Source organism: Crinia signifera, chromosome 6 (assembly GCF_055691185.1).
Source record: "Crinia signifera chromosome 6, ASM5569118v1, whole genome shotgun sequence".
Lineage (NCBI taxonomy): Eukaryota > Metazoa > Chordata > Amphibia > Anura > Myobatrachidae > Crinia > Crinia signifera.
In genome coordinates, this window is record NC_139222.1 from 35,286,809 (window position 1) to 35,310,234 (window position 23,426).

The 23,426-nt window shown below is 46.7% G+C and overlaps 1 protein-coding gene across 1 annotated transcript in view; it reads left to right on the forward strand.

The window, feature by feature from the left end:
* The window catches only part of LOC146009580 (uncharacterized), a 120,789-nt gene that overhangs the window by 81,982 nt on the left and 15,381 nt on the right, over positions 1-23,426 (forward strand). Inside the window, exons 17-18 of the mRNA XM_083150026.1 lie at positions 4,338-5,063; positions 17,091-17,096. Of these exons, the coding sequence (XP_083006152.1) occupies positions 4,338-5,063; positions 17,091-17,096 (732 nt within the window). The remainder of the gene's footprint in view (positions 1-4,337; positions 5,064-17,090; positions 17,097-23,426) is intronic.

The window sequence follows — 23,426 nt, forward strand, 5'->3', positions numbered from 1 at the left end:
GGGTGTCCACAATGCCCATAGAGGGAGAAAAAATAGTAGGCTCGGCACCAGGCCCGCTGCATGGTAAGCGCAGCGAGCCCGCAAAGGGGGGGAGATCCACTGCACCCCCTTGGCGGCATTGCGATGGTCAGGATTCCGGCGCCAGTATTTCGACCGCTGGGATTCCGACCACCAGCATATCATACCGGACGCTGCTGGAGGGCAGGTTAGGGGAGGTTAGGCTGCGTTAGGGGTGGTTAGAGTTAGGCTGTGGGAGGGCAGGTTAGGGGAGGTTAGGCTGCATTAGGGGACGTTAAGGTTAGGCTGCAGGAGGGGTGGGTTAAAATCGCACACCTATAGACAGGGTTGGGATCATTTGGTCTACAGCATGATGGTCGACAGTCATTAGGTCAACATGGGAAAAGGCCGAAAGGTCATTAGTTTGACAGGTCGTTCGTGCATGTGTATATATACACATACTATGTGCTTAATCACGCACTACGGGTGCTCTTCACACCGTCGTAGGGGGCTCTGCCCCCTTAACCTGTGAACATCTTTACCGCATGAAATATGGTTTGTGCAGAAGGGGTGGGTCATGTATACTGTGCCCCCTTAACTTGTGAATGCGTTTATTGCGTGAAATTGGTTTGTACGGGAGGGGCAGGTGCGGTGTTGGTTTGGGTGGGTTGGGGGGTGTACTGCGGGCTGAGGAGGTGCAAGTACGGGGGTGTCGTGGGTGCATTAGTAGGGCGGGTGGGAGAGTGGCAGGTGCGGGTTGGTGGAGAGTGTCCATTGGTGGTGTGTGCGGGTGGTGGACTTGCACTTGCGGGGGTGCTGTTAATAGGCTGTAGGAGGGGAGGTTAGGGTTAGGCTGTGGGAGGGGAGCTTAGAGTTAGCCTGTGGGAGAGGTGGGTTAGGCTGCATGAGGGGAGGTTAGGGGATGTTAGGCTGCGGGAGGGAGCTTAGGCTGCTGGAGGGGATGCGGTCAATATGCTGGCGGTCAGAATCCCAGCGGTCGAAATACAGACGCTGGAATCCCGACTGCCACAATGCTGGCACTTTGTCCCTCTATGGGTGTCCACGACGCCCATAGAGGGAGAAAAAAATAGTATGCTCGGCGCAGCGAGCCCGCAAAGGGGGGGTGATCCACTGCACCCCCTTGTCGGCATTGCGATGGTCAGGATTCCGGCACCGGTATTTTGACTGCCGGGATTCCGACCGCCAGCATATCATACCGGACCCTGCTGGAGGGCAGGTTAGGGGAGGTTAGGCTGCGTTAGGGGTGGTTAGAGTTAGGCTGTGGGAGGGCAGGTTAGGGGAGGTTAGGCTGCATTAGGGGACGTTAAGGTTAGGCTGCAGGAGAAGTGGGTTAAAATCGCACACCTATAGACAGGGTTGGGATCATTTGGTCTACAGCATGATGGTCGACAGTCATTAGGTCGACATGGGAAAAGGTTGACATGGGAAAAGGCCGAAAGGTCATTAGTTTGACAGGTCATTCGTTCGACAATGTCTAGGTCGACAGTACAGTGCCATATAGCTCTGCCACCTTTTCGGACTTGGCTGCACTGCTGGGTTGGTAAAACACTTGGGAGCCTGACTGGATAGGCTGCGGTAACTTACCCCATGTGCTCCCAATTCCCTCTGTCTTTATTTTGCTCCGCTGGGCCTAAGCTGCACCGCACAGTAGTGAGGAAAGTGAAGTAAACTACAGTTCACTGCAGCTAGGGCTGCTGGGAGTTGTAGTTTATTTTCTGTTTCTTCCCTACAGTGGCTTTCTTCCCTACAGTGGCTTTCGAACTGGGAACTGCTCACCACAGATGCAAGTCTCAGATTGTGGAGCAGTGACGGGTCAGCATACATTTCAAGGGTGCTGGACTCGAGGAGAGCGTGTCCTCTTAATCAACGTGTTAGAGCTCCTTGCCATCTTCAGAGCACTCACATCGGCAAAAGACATTCTCCATGGTAGTCCTGTACAAATTCAATCAGAGAATGCCACGGTAGTGTCCTACCTCAACCACCAAGTTGGAACCCCCAGTCCAGTGGCAAAGGGGGAAGTGGCGCACATTCTGAAGTTGGCCAAACTACATCATCCGGACACCTCCACAATATCCCTCCCAGGAGTACTGAATTGGGCGAGTTCCTCAGTAGGAACGACGTTCACACGGGAGAGTGGGCTCTTCATCCAGAGGTCTTCCAGCTGTTTGTAGACAGATGGGGCCGTTTTAGATGTAGACCTCATGGCCTCACTGTAAGTACTCTGGAGGGTACCGCCAAACCTGACCCCTAACTCTATTGCCTCTCCTCGCGGTTGACGGACATGTTCGGTGCTAGGCTTCACCAATGACAGCCGATTTCGACAGAGCTGGTTATGCTCGCTCCGCCCACGATGCCGCCTGGTCTTATGTGGGACAACGTGTCCGCCAAGGCAAGAAGAATGTAAGAAGAAAAGCTAACTAAAGGGACACAAAGGATGGGGTACCCCCAGAGTCTACCTAAATATGGGTGCAACAATGCACTAAAGTGGTATATACAAAATAAAACTCCTGCACAGGGAAGGAATGACCCCTAGAAGGCAAACCTGACCCCTTAGTGTGAGCTGCTGCAACAATGCAGAGATGGTACCATATAATAAATAATAAAAGAAGCAGCTGCAGGAGAAGCGACTGACTTATCTGTATGATGGTGATACTGCAGACTGATCTTAGGGGACTGCAGCGTAGGCAGACAGGACCGCTGACTGTGACCAGGACGCTCAGCAGGAGTGCTAGCTGGAGTACACCGGACTGTGACAGGTCTAAAGCAGGATACAGACAGGGCTGAGACAGAACTGACAGACTGAACACACTGAGAACTCTGACTAGACAGGAACAGCAACTCAGACTGACTAGGAACTATGAACTATAACTGGCAGGGTTGTATAGGTCAGAATGCCTTATGAAGGCCTCAGGTAATCAAGGCAGCTGTGCACAATCCATCCCAGCAGGGCTAACGAGGTCAGACTTGTGCATACATTAATTTACAGGAGATTGGGCTGTAATGGCACAGACTCTCCACAGGAGGCCACCAGAGAGTCGATTACCAACACAGACTGAAATTAACCCATGACAGACAAGACAGATATGAGTCATAAAAAATGACTCCTAACACTCACGTCACAACAGCAAAGTTCCCATGTTCGGAGCCAGGACAAGAGACCCCCCAAGCTGCCTTCATGGACGCTCTAGCAGTGCAGTGGTGTATGTGTCCCCTCAGTTCTGTACTACCCAGAGTTATCCAAAAGTTGAAACCTGACAGAGGACCGCTACAAGAAACATTATTGATGTAAGCGCTTCGAACCCCAACTATCTATGGGGCCCATTCAGAACTGAACGCGGGGCTGGAAATTCACAGCCCTGACGATAATTGGACGACAGTGCATGCTTCATATGGCGAATGCGGGAGTCCTCTGTGTGGCCACAGCCAGTGTCCGCCTTCGAATGCAGGCCGTATGCTGGTTGAGTGACAGTCAGCCAGCACTTCTGGGCGGGACCCTGGCATTTTATGCGTATGCCAGCAAAAAACGGCTCCCAGTCGTTGGGAGCGAGAGCCACTGACGTCAGCAGCGGCCCCGATCTCCCCATGGCCGTTAGAGTGCTGAGTAAGTCTTAGCTTATGCCGCCGCTGCACACGCGGGGGTTTTTGAACTACACATCCCAGCATGCCCTGCATCAATTTTAGCATGGTCAAATAGTAAAACTGTAGTAGGGCATGCTGGGATGTGTAGTTTAACAACCGCTAGAGTGTCAAGGTTAGCCATCACTGTAGTAGAAAGTGGATTGTTTTGTTCTCCAACTTGTGGCTAGAAGTATTCTGCATACTGTGATATAGATGAAGTTGCTCGTCATGGTCTGTAAAGGAACATCCCTCATGGCAATGGTGTCATCATAGAAATTGCCAGGATGTACCCGGATGTGTCATGAGGGTGTAAACATTCACGTCACGATCCAGTGTAAAGTTCCTCAGTGCGACAGTGTCATATGGACATAAGAACAGCAATGATTCCCATATGCTTAGGAGATTGAGTGCGGTGGAGGTGTTCCTCTACGCATTTTGCCTCATATGCCTGTAAACTTTGTCCGGAATTCATCAGGAGGCTTAAGGGATATTGGCCATCAGCTGTGCTGCAGAGCTGATTGGATAGGTCTGTGAGTAAAGTGGTTCACAGACACATCGCTCGTAGCCACGGGCTGACAGACGAGCGATCTATCGGCCAGTGTGTACGCAGCATTAGACATGTTCAGTTTAAGTGCTAAACATCCATGAACATTTTTTTCTCAATGTAATCAATTCTGTTGTTATTCATCTGTTTCCAATAGATGGGCGCACAAGCAGGAATACCTCGGAGGAGGATCTCATTGTGTCTTCAGATTATATAATAGAAGATCAGAACTTCAGACAAGATTCTCCAGATGAAAAACCCATTATCCCCAATACACACCCAACATTTCACAGTGCAGATATTTCATCTGGTCCCTCTTATCATGATGAACCTTCTACTGATCATTCAGCCCTTACCACACACAGTATAGGTCATAAAGATCATACAATATCATCCAGTTTTGAGTATTGTAAGAGCTCTACACATCAGTCAGATTCTGTTTTACATCAGAGACCTCACAAAGGTGCGAAATTATTTTCATGCTCTGAATGTGGGAAATGTTTTACTCATAAATCCAGTCTTGTAAAACATGAGAGAAGTCACACAGGTGAGAGACCATTTTCATGCTTTGAATGTGGGAAATGTTTTACACTGAAATCAGCTCTTGTTAGACATGAGAGAGTTCACACAGGTACGAAACCATTTTCATGCTTTGAATGTGGGAAATGTTTTACACTGAAATCAGATCTGGTTAGACATGAGATACTTCACACAGGTGAGAAACCATTTTCATGTCCTGACTGTGGGAAATGTTTTAGTAGGAAATCACATCTTGTTACACATAAGAGAGTTCACACAGGTGAGAAACCATTTTCATGCTCTGAATGTGGGAAATATTTTACACAGAAATCAACTCTTGTTAGACACGAGAGAAGTCACACAGGTGAGAGGCCATTTTCATGCTTGGAGTGTGGGAAATGTTTTAGTAATAAATCACATTTTTGTAGACACCAGAAAACTCACCAAAAAAAAAAAATTAATTTCAATGAGCAGATGTACGTGAAAGCAGAGCCGAGATACTGAATATTGTGAAAACTGTGTATATTAATGTCAATACCAAGCTATATTTCCTTATATTACATGTAGAACCCACATGGTTTTGAATTTATATTTATTGCAGTTTGGAATCTTAGGGTAAAACTGCAGAGAATCAGCCGCTTGCAAAAGTAGCTGCTCAATAAATCGGTTCCACAGTATAATAGCATGTGATAATGTTATTCCCCCCCCCCCCCCCCCCCCACAGACATACATGTAATGTGAGTACTTCTAAGTATTACTGGAACAGATCACTGAGGTGTGGAATATATTGCAGTCGTTATTCTATTAGATATTGGTATTACAGTAACAGCAGACCACATGCTTGGTATACAGCTACCAAAGTATTATATAATCCCTACATTGGCCTGGTGATCTAGGGGCACATGTAGATGTGGACTCAACTGTCTCTATTACAGGGCTTCTCCACCCTTGGTGCAAGTTGTGAACATGAAATGCCGGCAGCCACCTCTGATTGGCTGAATGCATCTAAAGCTGTGTGCACAAAAAAAAAATATTTAAGCGTGTGTACACAGCTTAAAGAAAAACAAAGTGTGTGTAGATAGCTTTAGTCATTTATGCTGATGTTACAATTTTTTTATTTTTTATTAAATGTATTTTATTTAAGCTTGCATAATGAGACAACATACAGTGAAGGTGCACATATATACAATGCACAAGAGTGGTCAAACAATACATTGTACACGTATGTCTTGTAATAGTCTAAAGCAGGCTTGTCCAACCTGCGGCCCTCCAGCTGTTGTGAAACTACAAAGTCCCATCATGCCTTGCCGCAGTTCTGCTATTAAGGTAATGCTAAAACTATGGCAAGGCATGCTGGGATCTGTAGTTTCACAACAGCTGGAGGGCCGCAGGATGGACATGCCTGGTCTAAAGCAATGACATAGATGTTACAGTTCTATTACTGCTGTGATTTATTTGCATGATGACGGTGACATGAGCGATCAATGTGCAATAAGACTCCATGGGGGAAATTTACTAAGAATACGACTGGTCGTATTCCTATTTATAATACGAATGAATACGACTGCATATAGTCTTCATTCGTATTAGCGGCGGTATATACAGCCGCTAATACGAATTTCGTATAGGCAGCCTGCACGGATCAGTCAGATCCATGCAGGCTGCAGTATGTAAAAAAAACGGTGTGGGGTCCCCCACCACGGCCGTAACCAGCACCGGGCTGAAAGAGCCGGGGCTGGTAATTAAAAATCAGGGGAAAAAAATGCGTAGGGCTCCGCTGACTTTTTAAATCCAGCTCCAGAGCCGGGTCTGGTTCACAAAATACAGGGGACAAAATTAATAGGGGTCCCCCGTATTTTAAGAACCAGCCCCAGGCCCAACCAGTCAGCAGGCTAATGCCACAGCTGGGGGACACTTATTATATAAAGTCCCACGGCCAAAGCATTAACCCTACCGACCAGTCAGCCTGGCCAGGGGGAGTGGGGACCCCCCCAATAAAGGGGTACCCCCCCTCCAGGACTTACTGGCCAGGCTGAAGCCACAGTGAAATGGAAAGGTTCAACCTGGGTTGAAAGATAGAGCGCTAGTACCAGAGTTGCCCTCCTAAGAAGCAGCTGCTAGGATAAGGGGTGGTCAACCCTTAGAAAATACAGAAAAACTGAGCGCTAGTACCAGAGTTGCCCTCCTAAGAAGCAGCTGCTAGGATAAGGGGTGGTCAACCCTTAGAAAATACAGAAAAACTGAAGCCACAGTGAACCTGGAGCGGTGGTCACCAGGCTGATTAAATGGTGTCAAAAAATAGAATAAACTATTGTCTTATACTGTGGAATTAGGAGTCCCAGCATGCTGGGACTTGGAGAACCACAAGTCCCAGCATGCGGGGCATTAAAGGGCTCGATGGCACTTGTAGTTCCACAGTAAAAGAAGTAGTTAAACACACTGACAACCAAGAACAATAAAAGTTTAATACATACATTACACACATACTGATACTTACCTATCTTGAGCCCATAGGTAGGTCCCTGGATCCGGGGCTCCATGATCTGGGGTCCAGGATCTGAAAAAATCCATACGGGAACCTGTTGAAAAAGAAAATCACCAAGGTACTCCGGCGAAGATCCCATCCTCTTCTTACCGCCGTAGTCCAGGTCTTTAAAAAAAATAAAAATGCCCGCTCACTGAGTGAGGAGAGACGCTGATGTTTTATCTTCAGCGTCTCTCCTCCGAATGATTTTGACCCTGCTGGCTGTTTGGGCCTGGGGCTGGTTCTTAAAATACAGGGGTTCCTATTAATTTTGTCCCCCATATTTTGGGAACCAGACCCGGCCCTGGAGCTGGTTTTAAAAATCAGCGTAGCTCTACGCATTATTTTCCCTGATTTTTTTTTTTTTTTTTACCAGCCCGGCTCTTTCAACCTGATGCTGGTTACGGCCGTGGAGGGGACCCCACACCGTTTTTTTTATTATTATTATTTTTTTTTTTTTTACACTGAAGCCTGCACGGATCTGACTGGTCCGTGCAGGCATCTGCCAAATACGCCAGGAAAATAAAGTGTATTTTTCTGGCATATTTAGCCGGCAATTCGCAGCCATTTTACGCTAATTAGCGGCCGTATTTTCAAAACGGCTGCTTAGTAAATTAGAAATCACCATTCTTTTGAATGGGGATTCCTATTCGTATTCTATCAATGGTGTATTCATTCGTATTTGTAAACACAAATACAAATGTCCCATCAATACAAATACGAAAAATCATATTTTTGGCATAGTAAATGCCAAAAATACGAATAGGCCCCCAAAAAATTGTATTCTATGAAAATACATTTTTGTTTTACAATTTTAGTTTAGTAAATTTCCCCCCATGTCTCCTAGTCTGACTGTATATGGGACAGCAGCTGGTATATGTATTACTGAGTCATTATATTACCTCATTGTTGTAACTGCTTTTTGTTTTGTATAACAACCTCTCTGCATTATATATGTATTAAATACACTGTGACCCTGTACTGTAATGTGTGTGTGGTGTATACTGATATTTGGGCCATCACTAGGAATCTGCACCTCTTGTCACACCCCGGGCACCTTTGTATGAGATGCATGTGCTGGGATTGCCGAGCCGGCCACGTTCCGTGGTACTCGCAGCCCACGAGCCCAGCACCACGCAGCTTTTATGGATCCCATTTGGCATCCGGTACTACACTGTACTTTTTGCCTTCCGATGTTGACAATATAGTCAACATCGGATCGGAATCGGATGCAGATCGCAAGGGTTTTAACCCTTGCGATCCTGATCCGATTCCGATGCGCGTTCACGTATCGCAAGGCAGAAAGTCTTGTATGGACTACATAGTGCAGATCTGCACTATATAGTCAGACTTGTATGCAAATAGGATGTGCCTTAACATACTATCCACGATATGATCGGATCGTGGATAGTATCTCAAGGCACATCTGACCGTCTGTACACAAGACATGCAGTAACTCCCGTCCACCTCCACATGAGCCCCATAATGTGGGATCTGTTACTCTCTCACTGGGGTCAGAGCTGGAAGATAATGTGTTCCCACAGTGCAGATGCCTGATGCTATGTGGCAGGATCTGTACAAATATAACATGAGGCACATAGTAGCTGTATACCTGGTGTCCTCTTATGGTGTTACATATAAACACATCATTAATGAGCAGCGTGTTTGGAGATCACAGATAAAGGTAACAGAGGTTGTGCTAAACTAGTAGCAGCGTCCAATCATAATTATTGTTGTGTCTGTCAGTGGCTCTCACACTCAGTCCTCAGGACCCCAAACCGTTTCCAGGTCAGGTGCTAGTGTTCCAGCTAAGCTTACAGTTGCTAGAAAATGTATATGAACCCTTTGGAATTACCTGGATTTTTGCATAAATTGGTCATCTAAAAGGTGCCCACACACTAGAATGATTTTTGGGTCGATTGGCCGATTTCCGATATATCGTCCGATGTTTACTTATAATCGGCCGAAAATCGGCTGATATCGGTCCGATGCGCGCTCCCTTGGATCTTTAGCTGAATCTTCTGATCTTACATGCTGCATGAAAGATCAGAAGATTTAACAAAAGATCCATAGGAACGCACACGGGATCTTAAGAAAAATCTTTGGTGAAGATGTGCCCTTGCCTGAAATCTTTTGTCCAGGACGGACAAAAGATTACAAGGCTAATTTATGCGCACATCTTACGATCGCAGATCTTTCTAGTGTGTGGGCACCTTTAGTCACAACAATAGTCAAACTCAGACTGCTTAATCTAATAGCACACAAACAATTCTATGTTTACATTGATCACATGATGTAAACATTCACAGTTGCAGGGTGAACCGCCAGGCAAATAACTTTTTCAAGAGCTAATTGGAGTCGAGTCAGCTAACCTGGATTCCAGTCAATGAGACGAGTTTGGAGGTGTTGGTTAAAGCTGCCCTGCCCTATAAAAAACCACTCTCCAGTTTTTGAGTTTGTTATTCTCAAGAAGCATTGCCGGATGTGAACCATGCCTCGCACAAAAGAGCTCTCAGAAGACCTACGATTAAGAATTGTTGACTTGCATAAAGCTGGAAAGGGTTATAAATGTATCTATAAAAGCCTTGATGTTCATCAGTCCGCAGTAAGACAAATTGTCTATGACTGGAGACAGTTCAGCACTGTTGCTACTCTCCCTAGGAGTGGCCGTCCTGTAAAGATTTAGCAAAGTAATATAGGGCCGGCAGTGTTCCCAAAGAGATGAATAGCGCCAAAGTGAATAATAAACAATGGAATGTCACCAATTGCTATTCCTTCCAATCTTATGTAAGATTTTTCATCCGTATCCTGCAGTTGGAAGTATGCACACCTTTTCAGTCACCCCTCAGAGCCATATCGTTAGATATAAAAGAAAGCAGAGAGAGTACATAGTGCATAACTTCAAACACATATAAACATCTAATAGGATGTACGCTTACAATAAATAAAATGAATAACAGCATGTAAAAACCAGAGGGGTTAAAACCGCTCAGTTCCAGGTCCTTTGAATGTGAAGTTGGTGGAGGTCCCAGTTCCGGATCTGGTCACTCGGCAGTCACTCAAAAAGGTCCTTTCACCTGCAGCACCCACTGCGTCCAAATCGATCAGCAAGACACGCTTAACGCATTTCGGTTTTCAACTCCATTTTTTTTTTCTATCCACCCTGTAAAGATGACTGCAAGAGCACAGCGCGGAATGCTCGATGAGGTGAAGAAGAATCCTAGAGTTTTAGCGACAGAAATATCTGTTGATGAATCTACGAGGACACCACGGAGGAAGCTACTGCTGTCCACAAACAACATTGCTGCACGTTTGAAGTTTGCAAAAGAGCATTTGGATGTTCCACAGCACTAATGGCAAAATATGCTGTGGACTGATGAGACCAAAGTGGAGTTGTTTAAAAGGTACACACAACATTACGTGTGGAGGAAAAAAAGGCACAGTGAACCAACATCAAATCCTCATTCCAACTGCAAAGTATGGTAGAGGGGGCATCATGGTTTGGGGCCTCAGGGCCTGGACAGATTGCCATCATCGATTTTTGCAGGAGAATTTAAGGCCATCCGTCCACCAATTGAAGCTCAACAGAAGATGGGTGTTGCAACAAGGCATTGACCCAAAGCAAAGAAGTAGATCAACAACAGAATGGCTTCAACAGAAGAAAATATGCCTTACCCCGCCCCCTTTTTTTCATGCTTACCTCATCCCTAAGTATGACATTACCGGTGCGCTTGCGCAGTGTACCCCTGGGACTGGCGATGACGCTGAAGATGACCCTGAAGGATACCGTGGACATAAGAGCACCCCCTGGGGACCAGGTAAGTATGGGGAAAAAAATATTTGGACGTTTCATAGGAGAAAAGTGTATTTCCTATATATTTACACGCATTGGGTGTTATTGTGTTGTGTCGCTCTGAAGATTAGCACAAATTCCCTTTCATCTTTTCTATTTCACGGTAGTATTTTTTTTATACGAACCGTGCAATTTCTCTTCTTTTTGAAAGTTGAGTTACATATACAGCCCAGTGGAGAGGTGTGGCAGTAGGAGGGGAAGTGCTGCAAGTTTATTTAAACATAAGCACCCAGTAACTGAACAAAATAATACCCCTTTTACACCAACGTAAAACCCAGGTCGGACCCAGGTCAGTGTTGGTGTAAATGGGACCAACCCAGGTCCATTGACACTGGTCTCCTACCCAGGTCCTGACCAGGGTTGAACACTGGTCAGACCTGGGTCGTGAGCAGTGTAAATGGTCCCAACCCAGGTCAGGACATCTGGGTAGTGCTGAACGGATACCAGAAGCACGGGACGCCTTTCCGTAAGTCAGTACCATGCGTTCCACAGTGCATTGCAGCAGCAGAAGACAGCAACCCGTGCGGACAGTGCACACAGGCTGCTACCTGGCACTCCACAGGTGGACCTGCCACAACCCTATCTGGCACTAGGATGCAGCGCTGTCAGGCAGTAGTGGGACCAAGAGCTTAAAGGAGGAGTGTGCGTGATGTGCCTCCCACTCCATTGACTCCATTTCTTAAGGGATATATACTCTACCTACAGAAATCATTCATGTTTGTTTTGGGGGGGCTGGGGGGAGGGGTATGGATTGTATTGTCGACAGTCATAAGGTCGACATACTGCAAGGTCGACAGGTGTCTAGGTCGACATGGCCCAGTGCAGTGATGGCTAACCTTGACACTCCAGCTGTTGTTGAACTACACATCCCAGCATGCCCTGCATCAGTTTTAGCATGGCAAAATAGTAAAACTGTAGCAGGGCATGCTGGGATGTGTAGTTCAATAACAGCTGGAGTGTCAAGGTTAGCCATCACTGCCCTAGTGAATATTAGGGCATGAAATACCGCCTGTCGGCTCATTAAACAGTGAAAAATCCTATGCCGACCTAATGCTTGTGTCAACCTAATGACCTGTTGACCTTGTCCCATGTGGACCTTGCAGTATGTCGACCTAGTGGTGTCGACCTAATGACTGTCGACCATCTTTAGGTCGACCGACTGACTGCTGCTGCAGGGGCAGAGGACTGGGGGGAGCCCATGGGTGATGCTGCACTTTTATACCGCTATGTGCGCTTCATCACTGAATATAACTTTTTGACAAAATATTTTGCTAAATAAACCAACCAACATTTTTCAATGATAACTTTTCATGTCTTTTAATTTTTATTTAAATCATTGAGGGAAGGTTGGCTGGCAGTTTATCAGTCCTAAAATTGACATTTTTAATGTCATCCATAGGGAAAAGCAGGGCTGACCCAGGTTCAGTGTAAATGGTGCAGACCCAGGTCCGACCCAGGTTGAAGTGCTGTGTAAATGGGGTATGAAGCAGGGTCTGACCCTGGAAACTTCCGTGTTCAAAGACCAGGGTCCGACCAGGGATTTTGGTGTAAAAGGGGTATAATATATAATTGTTTGTGTGGTATTGAATAAACGAATACCTGCGAAGCACATGGTGGCTATTGTTGTGCGGACAGAGTAGTGCCCTGACTGAATTACCGCTAGCATGGTTACTGTGATTGATTTATTCAGCGTTTTTCCTCTGCTGCCCTTATCAGGGTAGCAGGGATTAGACCACACTAGTACATCCTCTGTTTAGCATCCACCCTTGATTAGCGGTCCTCAGGCAGCTGATAACCCGATTATACTGTACAATTAACTCACGGCTGCCTGACACCAACCATATTGGCATTATCTTATTATATGAATGTGATTCTCCTCCCCACTGTGGTATTACATTAGGAGATCTAATTGAATTTATAAGCACTTTTCCTTTGCGCAGCCCCTAGGAGGACAGCAGGGGTTAAACCAATTACATACTGCTTTTAGACCGCAAATGCAGGGTCGCACCGGGACTTTGAAACGGTTCATTCCCAGTGTGACCCTGCATTTGCGGTCTGTTCGGATCACATCAGTGAACCGGCACTATTGCTGGTTCGCTAACATCATGTGGGAGGGGACAAGGGAGGAGCTGGCGCTGCCTTCTCAATAGTGTGAACAGGAAACAGGTCACTCAACCAGATTAACCCGGGTTCACACCACAAAGCAACACGGCAACGAACCGGTAAGAACCCTTCTTTTTAACCGATTCGTATTGCTGCGTTGCTACCTGTTAGCTGTAACTGGTAACATCTTTCACATCGCACCAATTACCGGGTCGAACTGGCAAGAACCCAGTAATTAAGTGCAATGTGAAAGAAGTATTAGTGTGTTCTTCTACACAGCGCACATACTGGGTCAGCATATAGATAAAACAGAACAAGGCTGCCCGGCACTCACAATGTATACAGTACTTGTTTCCTAGCACGACGCCCACGATTTTAATCTTATGGCATCTTATGCATTGCATGTTATATAGCCACATGGGTGCTTACAATGTTAAATGCACCCCCACTATCAACGCCAATCCAAAACGTGGCAAGCGCAGCAGTATGCATCCTCCGACCTTTTCATACCCCCACTAGCCACGTCGGCGTGGAGATGATTGTAGATAGTGTGGCGAGCCCCGTGATGGGACGTGTATTAGTTTACATGTATTCCGCGGGGCTCGCCACGCTTCGGGCTTGGTGCGCTCGCCACACTATCTAAAATCAACTCCACGCCGACGTGGATAGTTGGGGTATGAAAAGGTCGGGGACGCATACCGCTGCGCTCGCCACGCTTCGGGTTGGCGTTGATAGTGGGGGGCCATTTAACATTTTAAGGACCCATCAGGGTGGTTGTACAATAAAAAATCTTAACCATCGCATTGTATGCCATTGTATTACATACAATGCTATACGATTTTTTATTGTACAATATCGGGTCTGATCGCATCGCATCCCATATTTAGGCTTATGGTATACAATGAGATGGGTGCCGTGCTAGGAAACAAGTACCATTTATACTCATGTAATCTCAATTCTCCCCCCATTGTGGCAGTACATTAGGAGATACCCTTCATACCAGGTGTCTGATATTAATAACAAATGAATACATAAAAACCGGCACACCAGATATTAACTAATACAGTGTCACAAAGAGGACACATTTTTATGACACCAGAGGTCCATCAATATCGGCTATATTCACAATTGTTCATTACGCGCATCAGTTATATTACTACAACATAAAGTATACCTAATGTGATGTGCACCTAATGTGAATGCATTACAACAACTTTCTTACCTACTTAATGTAGCAATTCTCACACTGTGATGGGACTGATATTGTAACAAAGGATTCAGTATGAAATCCCGGCGGTCGGGATCCCGGTGTTCAAAATCCCGCCGCCGGAATCCCGACAAGGGGGGGACGTGGATCGCCCCCCCCCCCTTACGGGCTCGCTGCGCTCGCCACGCAGCGGGCCCGGTGCCTCGCTACGCTCGGCACGCTAATTTATTCTCCCTCCAGGGGTGTCGTGGACACCCACGGAGGGAGAAAGTGTCGGGATTTCGGCATCGGGATTCTGAACGCCGGGATCCCGACCGATGGGATTTTAACTGCATCCCGTAACAAATAACATTGGTCGGTGAACACAACTCTATACAGGATTGTAATAAAGCCCTGTATTAAGGAATGATTATATATAAATAAAGATGCAAACACACGCAGTTTATCTTAATTTAGTGCCGGAGTAGATTGATCTTTATTACAAGAATATACAGATATAAATTACAGTGTACTTACCGCCCGTCACCATATTTTAAAACATTTCCTCCATACAATGTGTGTCTTGTGGTAGCACCCCCCCCACCCCCCCACCCCCACCCCCCCCCCCCCCCCCCCCCCACACACACACCTTATAAGGATGCGGGATAAGGGATCTACAGCAAAAAGGTCGACAGTCAAAAAGGTCGACATGGATTTTTTACTGTTTTTTTGAGCCGACAGGCGGTATTTCATACCCTACCATCCAATATGGCGTGAAGTTAGATTATAATAGTGTGCCCGAAGCATTGCGAGCGAAGCGAGGGGCTGCGTTTCACTTCAAACTGTGTCCATGTCATCTGTGTTGACATTTGGGTGAAAAAAAAACCATGTCGACCATTTGACTGTCGACCTAATGGCAGGTCGACCTTTCTGTGTGTCTAACTGTTAGACAAACAGAAAGGTCGACGTGCAAATAGGTCGACACTGTCATTAAGTCGACATGGGTTTTTTTCACTGTTGTTTTTTTTACCCAAATGTCGACATGGACACAGTTTGAAGTGAAAAGCAGCCCCTTGCATCACTCGCCATGCTTCGGGCACGGTGCCTCACTATTATAATCTAACTCCACGCCGTAGTGGATGGTAGGGCATGACATACAGCCTGTCTGCACATGTCGGTTTAAAAAAACAGTAAAAAAAACCATGTCGACCTTTTGACTGTCAACCTAGACACTGTCGACCTAATGACAGTGTCGACTTTTTTTGCATGTCGACCTTTCTGTTTGTCTAACTAATGGTGTCTATCTAATGGCTATCTATCTTTTTGCTGTAGACAAATAGTCCGGATACCCCTTATAATGACCGACAGTCATATATGACGAATAGGAGCCATATATGATGAATAGGAAGTCCTGTGCGATTAGCACCACGCCTCTTCTCTCCCCTTTGGTATTAGTTTAAGCCAGGGGTGGGCAATTATTTCAGCTGGGGGGCCACTAATTACTTCCAGCAGGTATTCGAGGGCCGCACTACAGAAACAGGGGGTGTGTCTTTGAATGTATTGTAGCACACCATATACTCCTTGTACACATCATGCAATACAATAGTAGGCCCCTTATACTTGTCCTTTACATTAGTTATTTCACACACCAGCCCCCATTAGTAATGCCACACACTTGCCCCTCTTCAGATATTCCAAACGTAGTGCAGCGTGTCACAGTGTAACATACAGGGATCCCCCCCTAGTAGGATGTCATAGTGTAACATACACGGATCCCCACATAGTGCAGCCTGTCACAGTGTAACTTACAGGGACACCAGTGTAAATGAACTACAAGTCCCAGCATGCACACCAGTCTCTGCCTTGCAGGACCACAGCTAGGGCTGGGAGGACTCAGCTGCCTCTCCTTGGTCCCAGTGATAGCACACACCTGGTATTATACTGCAGCCTGTGTGAGTAGAACAGCAGCTCCCCTGTAAGTGCCCTTATGGCTCACACCCAGCAATCACTACTATGCTGTTACTAGCAGTATAATACCTGGGGATACCTGGTGCCAGCTGCAGCACTGCTTTCCCTGGTAAGTTACACAGATCCTCCCACTCAGTCTCTGCCCCACACATGAAATACACTGGCTACAGCCGCGGGGGAGTCTGGGACCTGAGTACAAACCACAGGAAAATGGCCGCCGCTGTATGAGGACACTGGGACATCACTGCCGGACTGGTAGAAGCGGTAATGCCTTGTGTGAATGCACAGAGAGAGTTATGTGATGCGAGGTCACCGGCAGCTCACAGATTACATGCTGTAAGTACAACTAGTAAGAATCCATAACAAGTGTCCTCTATGCGAGGGAGCGGCGGCCATTTTTCAGAAGACCAATTCCCGTGTTTAGTGGCAGCCAGGCAGCAGCATCTCGTCTCCTTGCTGGGGCAGCGCTGATGATCTTACCTGAGGCCTCTCACTTCCAGCAGCCACGGTGATTAAATTACATGGGACCGAGAGAAGACATTGCTGTATCTGGCAGCAGGTGATGGTATTGGGCTGCCCTGGTGTTATTATACAGGGGGAGCAGCATACCTCCCAACATAATCCATTCCAGGAGGGAAACAATGCTCTCCTCGAGTCCTGGACTTCCCTCTTATTGTATGATTGCCATCACCTGTTTAAAACAGGTTCATTGATAGTAAAGGTGTTTTACCACAGGTGATGGCAATCATAAATAAAGAGGGAAGTGCAGGAGAAGAGCATTGTGTCCCTCCTGGAGGGAGTCATGTTGAGAGGTATGGAGCAGCCTGTGGTGTCCTGTTATACATGGAGAGCAGCCTGTGGTGTCCGGTTATACCCGGGGAGTGTCCTGTTATACAGGGGGAGTGGCCTGTGGCATTCTGTTATACAGGAGAAGCGGCCTGTAATGTCCTGTTGTTATACAGGGGGAGCAGCATGTGGCATCCTGTTATACAGGGGGGGAGCGGCCTGTGGAGTCCTGTTATACAGGAGGGAGTGGCCTGTGATGCCCTGTTATACAGAGATAGCAGTCTGTGGTGTCCTGTTATACAGGGGGGAGCGGCCTGTGGTGTCCTGTTATACAGGAGGGAGTGGCCTGTGATGCCCTGTTATACAGAGATAGCAGTCTGTGGTGTCCTGTTATACAGGGGGGAGCGGCCTGTGGTGTCCTGTTATACAGGGGGAGCGCCTTGTTATACAGGAGGAATGGCCTGTGGTGTTCAGTTATAGAGGGGGTCTACAGCCTTTGGTGTCCTATAACATTTCTTTTGAGACAACCATTAACTGCAATGGACATTTTAGCGCAATTATATCCTAAAGCACAAATACTAATACTATAAGACTCTCACCACTACAATCCATTTTGAATGCAGCTGCGAGGCTGATCTTCCTGGCTAGACGTTCGTCATCTGCTGATCCGCTCTGTCAGTCCCTTCATTGGTTGCCTGTTTATTACCGCATTCAATATAAAATACTTCTACTTACATACAAAGCCATCACTCTGACTACACGGACTTATATATCTTCGCTTATCTCAAAGTATATGCCCACCCGACCTCTCTGCTCTGCACAAGATCTGTGTCTCTCATCCAGACTCATTACTCGCTCCCACTTACACCTGCAGGATTTTTGTCGGGCAGCACCCACCTTATGGAATGCCCTTCTTTGACTCTACTCTAGCCCAGGGTTGCCAACTTTAAGAATTTCCTCTCCAGGAGAAGCCCGGAGAGGAGACTTTCAGCAGCAGTTACGGGGGCGGGGCTTGAGTGTCATGTGGGGGTAAAATGATGAGATTGTGACTTTTATCTCTGCTCCCTCCTCTGAGACCCGCGGATTGCGGCATTTAAATGCTGACGTCTGGGGAAGACGGCCGCAATCAGGGAGGGGGGCGCAGTGGGGATCCACCTGAATCCGGGAGGGTTGCCCATCTTTGCGGGGGGCCGGGAGGGGGACCTGATTCCGGGAGGGTAGGCAACCCTGCTCTAGCCTCCAAAATTTCAAGCGTTCCCTGAAAACTCACCTCTTCAGGCTAGCTTATCATATTCAGGACCCCCACAGAACCTCCAGTAGCATTTATATCTCTAATTGCATCCCATCAGGACGTCTAGTAACCTGATGGGACTGCCATGCTATGGAATTATATCCTTATGTATTCCTCCTATTATCCTTATAGATTGTAAGCTTGCGAGCAGGGCCCTCCTACCTCCATGTCGATTTGTTTCTACCCAGTTTGTTTAATCACTGTTGTTTCCAATTGTGAAGTGCAATGGAATATGCTGCCCTATATATATAAGAAACTGTACATAAAATTGTTCTATCTATCTATCTATCAAAACATAAGAGGCTGCTGTTGTGCCTCTATGTGCTTTTCTTTTACCATTACCTAATATGTTACATGTGTACTGTGTGGTGTTTATTGTAATTATTATATTCCAGGACAACAAAGTGGTGAAGATGAGACCCGTCACTGATTCCTCGAGGATGAACAATAACAAGAGTCACATGACTGAAAGGATACTAAATCTCACCCTGGAGATCATCTACCTGCTGACTGGGGAGGTGAGGGGATCTGGGAGTGTCACTGTGACATCACTTATATCTATAGTAATACAGGGACGTGACTGGGGAGGTGAGGGGATCTGGGAGCGTCACTGTGACATCACCTATATCTATAGTAATAATAAAGGGACATGACTGGGGAGGTGAGGGGATCTGGGAGTGTCACAGTGACATCACTTATATCTATAGTAATAATACTGGGACGTGACTGGGGAGGTGAGGGGATCTGGGTGTGTCACTGTGACATCACTTATATCTATAGTAATAATACAGGGACGTGACTGGGGAGATGAGGGGATCTGGGAGTGTCACTGTGACATCACTTAAATCTATAGTAATAATACAGGGACATGACTGGGGAGGTGAGGGGATCTGGGAGTGTCACTGTGACATCACTTATATCTATAGTAATAATACAGGGACGTGACTGGGGAGGTGAGAGGATCTGGGAGTGTCACAGTGACATCACTTATATCTATAGTAATAATGCAGGGACATGACTGGGGAGGTGAGGGGATCTGGGAGTGTCACAGTGACATCACTTATATCTATAGTAATAATGCAGGGACATGACTGGGGAGGTGAGGGGATCTGGGTGTGTCATACTGACATTACTTATAGCTATAGTAATAATACAGGGACGTGACTGGGGGGGAGGGGATCTGGGCGTGTCACAGTGACATCACATATCTATAGTAATAATATAGGGGCGTGACTGGGGGGTGTGAGGGGATCTGGGCGTGTCACAGTGACATCACTTATATCTATAGTAATAATACATGGTAGGTGATCGGGAGTTGAGGGCATTTGGGACTGTCACTGTGACATCACATATCTATACTAATAATGCAGGGACTTGAGTGGGGAGGTAAGGTGATCAGGGAGTGTCACAGTGACATCACATCTTTAGTAATAATACAGGGACATGACTGGGGAGATAAGGGGATCTGGGGGTGTCACTGCGACATCACTAATATACAGTAATAATATTGGGACATGACTGGGGAGGTGAGGGGATCTGGAATTGTCACTGTGACCTCATATATATCTGTAGTAATAATACAGGGACGTGACTGGGGAGGTGATCTGGGAGTGTCACTGTGACCACTTATATCTATAGTAATAATACAGGAACATGACTGGAGAGGTGAGGGGATCTGGGAGTGTCACTGTGACATCATATATATATCTATAGTAATTATACAGTGACATGACTGGGGAGGTGAGGGGATCTGGGAGTGTCTGTGACATCACTTATATCTATAGTAATAATACAGGGACATGACTGAGGAGGTGAGAGGATCTGGGAGTGTCACTGTGACATCACTTAGATCTATAGAAATAATACAGGGACGTGACTGGGGAGGTGAGGGGATCTGGGGGTGTCACTGGGACATCACATATCTATAGTAATAATACAGGGACATGACCGGGGAGGTGAGGGGATCTGGGAGTGTCACTGTGACATCACTTATATCTATAGTAATAATACAGGGACATGACTGGGGAGGTGAGGGGACCTTGGAGTGTCACTGTGACATCACTTATATCTATAGTAATAGTACAGGGTCATGACTGGGGAGGTGAGGGGATCTGGGAGTGTCACTGTGATGTCTCATATATCTATAGTAATATTACAGGAACGAGGGGATCTGGGAGTGTCACTGTGACATCACGTATATCTATAGTAATATTAAAGGGATGTGACTGGGGAGGTAAGGGGATCTGGGGGTGTCACTGGGACATCACTTATATCTATAGTAATAATACAGGGACATGACTGGGGAGGTGAGGGGATCTGGGAGTGTCACTGTGACATCACTTATATCTATAGTAATAATACAGAGACGTAACTGGGGAGGTGAGGGGATCTGGGAGTGTCACTGTGACATCACTTATATCTATAGTAATAATACAAGGATATGGCTGGGGAGGTGAGGGGATCTGGGAGCGTCACTGTGGCATCCCTTATATCTATAGTAATAATACAGGGACGTGACTGGGGAGGTGAGGGGATCTGGGGGTGTCACTGTGACGTCACTTATATCTATAGTAATATTACAGGGACATGACTGGGGAGGTGAGGGGATCTGGGAGCGTCACTGTGACATCACTTATATCTATAGTAATATTACAGGGACGTGACTGGGGAGGTGAGGGGATCTGGGAGTGTCACTGTGATATCACTTATATCTATAGTAATATTACAGGGACGTGACTGGGGAGGTGAGGGGATATGGGAGTATCACTGTGACATCACTTATATCTATAGTAATATTACAGGGACGTGACTGGGGAGGTGAGGGGATCTGGGAGTGTCACTGTGACATCACTTATATCTATAGTAATATTACAGGGACGTGACTGGGGAGGTGAGGGGATATGGGAGTATCACTGTGACATCACTTATATCTATAGTAATATTACAGGGACGTGACTGGGGAGGTGAGGAGATCTGAGAGTGTCAGTGGTATCACTTATATCTATAGTAATAATATAGGGACGTGACTGGGGAGGTGAGGGGATCTGGGAGTGTCACTGTGACATCACTTATATCTATAGTAATATTACAGGGACGTGACTGGGGAGGTGAGGGGATATGGGAGTATCACTGTGACATCACTTATATCTATAGTAATATTACAGGGACGTGACTGGGGAGGTGAGGGGATCTGGGAGTGTCACTGTGACATCACTTATATCTATAGTAATAATACAGGGACATGACTGGGGAGGTGAGGGGATATGGGAGTATCACTGTGACATCACTTATATCTATAGTAATATTACAGGGACGTGACTGGGGAGGTGAGGAGATCTGAGAGTGTCAGTGGTATCACTGATCTAGTAATGCTACAGTGACCTGACTGGTGGATTTTGGTAGAGTCACAGTGACATCACTTATCGTAATCATAGATGGCCATTACTTTGTGTATTCAATGATAGTGTATTTTCCAATACGCAGGGTTACATAGTAGTGAAGAAGACATCCGTTGAGCATGAGACACCCAGTAGCCATCCTTGTGTGTCAGGAGGATTGAGCAGGACCCAGAGCCCCATCATGCTGCCTCCACCCCACTCACTGATACATGGGAGAGACAATGAGCTGAAGATCCTGGAACTCACCAACCAGATCATCCAGCTGCTGACTGGAGAGGTGACTGCTGGGAACGGGATATTATACAGTAATACCAGGGAATGTGTCCGGAGAGGTGACTGCTGGGAATAGGCCATTATACAGTAACATCGGGGGATGTGCCCAGAGAGGTGACTGCTGGGAATGGGGAATTATACAGTAACACCGGGGGATATGACTGGAGAGGTGACTGCTGGGAATGGAACATTATACAGTAACACCAGGGGATGTGACTGGAGAGGTGACTGCTGGGAATGGGGCATTATACAGTAACACTGGGGGATGTGACCGGAGAGGTGACTGCTGGGATTGGGGCATTATACAGTAACACTGGGGGATGTGACCGGAGAACTGACTGCTGGAAATGGGGCATTGTACAATAACACCGGGGGTGTGACAGAGAGGTGACTGCTGGGAATGGGGCATTATACAGTAACAACAGGAATGTGACTGCTTGGAATGGGACATTATACACAGGGGAATGTGACTGGAGAGGTAAATGCTGGGAATGGGACAATAACATCAGACATTTCTATATTTGTGTAGGTTCAATGTGAAGCTTTGTCTGATATTAAGGTAGAAGAAATTACTGGAGAAGAAGAGATGGACGTGACTGACATTAAGGCAGAAGATACAGATGGAGAAGAGACGTATGTGACTGTTATTAAGGCAGAATATATAGATGGAGAAGAGATGTATGGGACTGATCTGAAGATAGAAGAGTCTTCTGTGACCGATAAGGAAAAAGATACGCAGACAGATTATACATATATGACGGGTAATCAGCAGTGGAAGGAGGAGGAAATCCCTACAGATATCCGCACAGGTGAGGAATTATCACTTATTACATATTTCCTTGTCAGGGTCCATGGGTCCCACAGGGGACATCTGGGTTGTAGGCGGATCCAAGGTGTCCGAGGCACCAATCAGCAAAGCTCTTTAGAATTCCCAGGATGCCCGGGCCCTCGCTCCTACAACCCCGCCTCCAGGCTCATGCAGCCAGTTTTTGTTTGGTGCCTGCAGGAAGCAGACGCACCTGTATTCAGCGGGGATTACCTCACTGAGGTAACCCCATAAGAAGCTCATTCTTTATTTTTCATTTTAATTTTTACTTTTCATTTTTAAATTTGCCGCTCTTAAGGCTGAGGCTGTCCCCGCTGTCAATCGAGCAGCCGCATCACTCCGCCCCGCGCCGACATTCCTCCCACGGCGTCAGCCAAGCGGGGTAGCCCGGCGGGGGGGGGAACATCAGCGCCTAGCACCGCAGATTTCTCCCTCCAGACAGCGTGGCCGGAGCGCGAGCAGGTAAGGCTCCCTTAGGGAGCACAAATCGCTGTCTTACCGCGGCTGTGGGAGACAGCA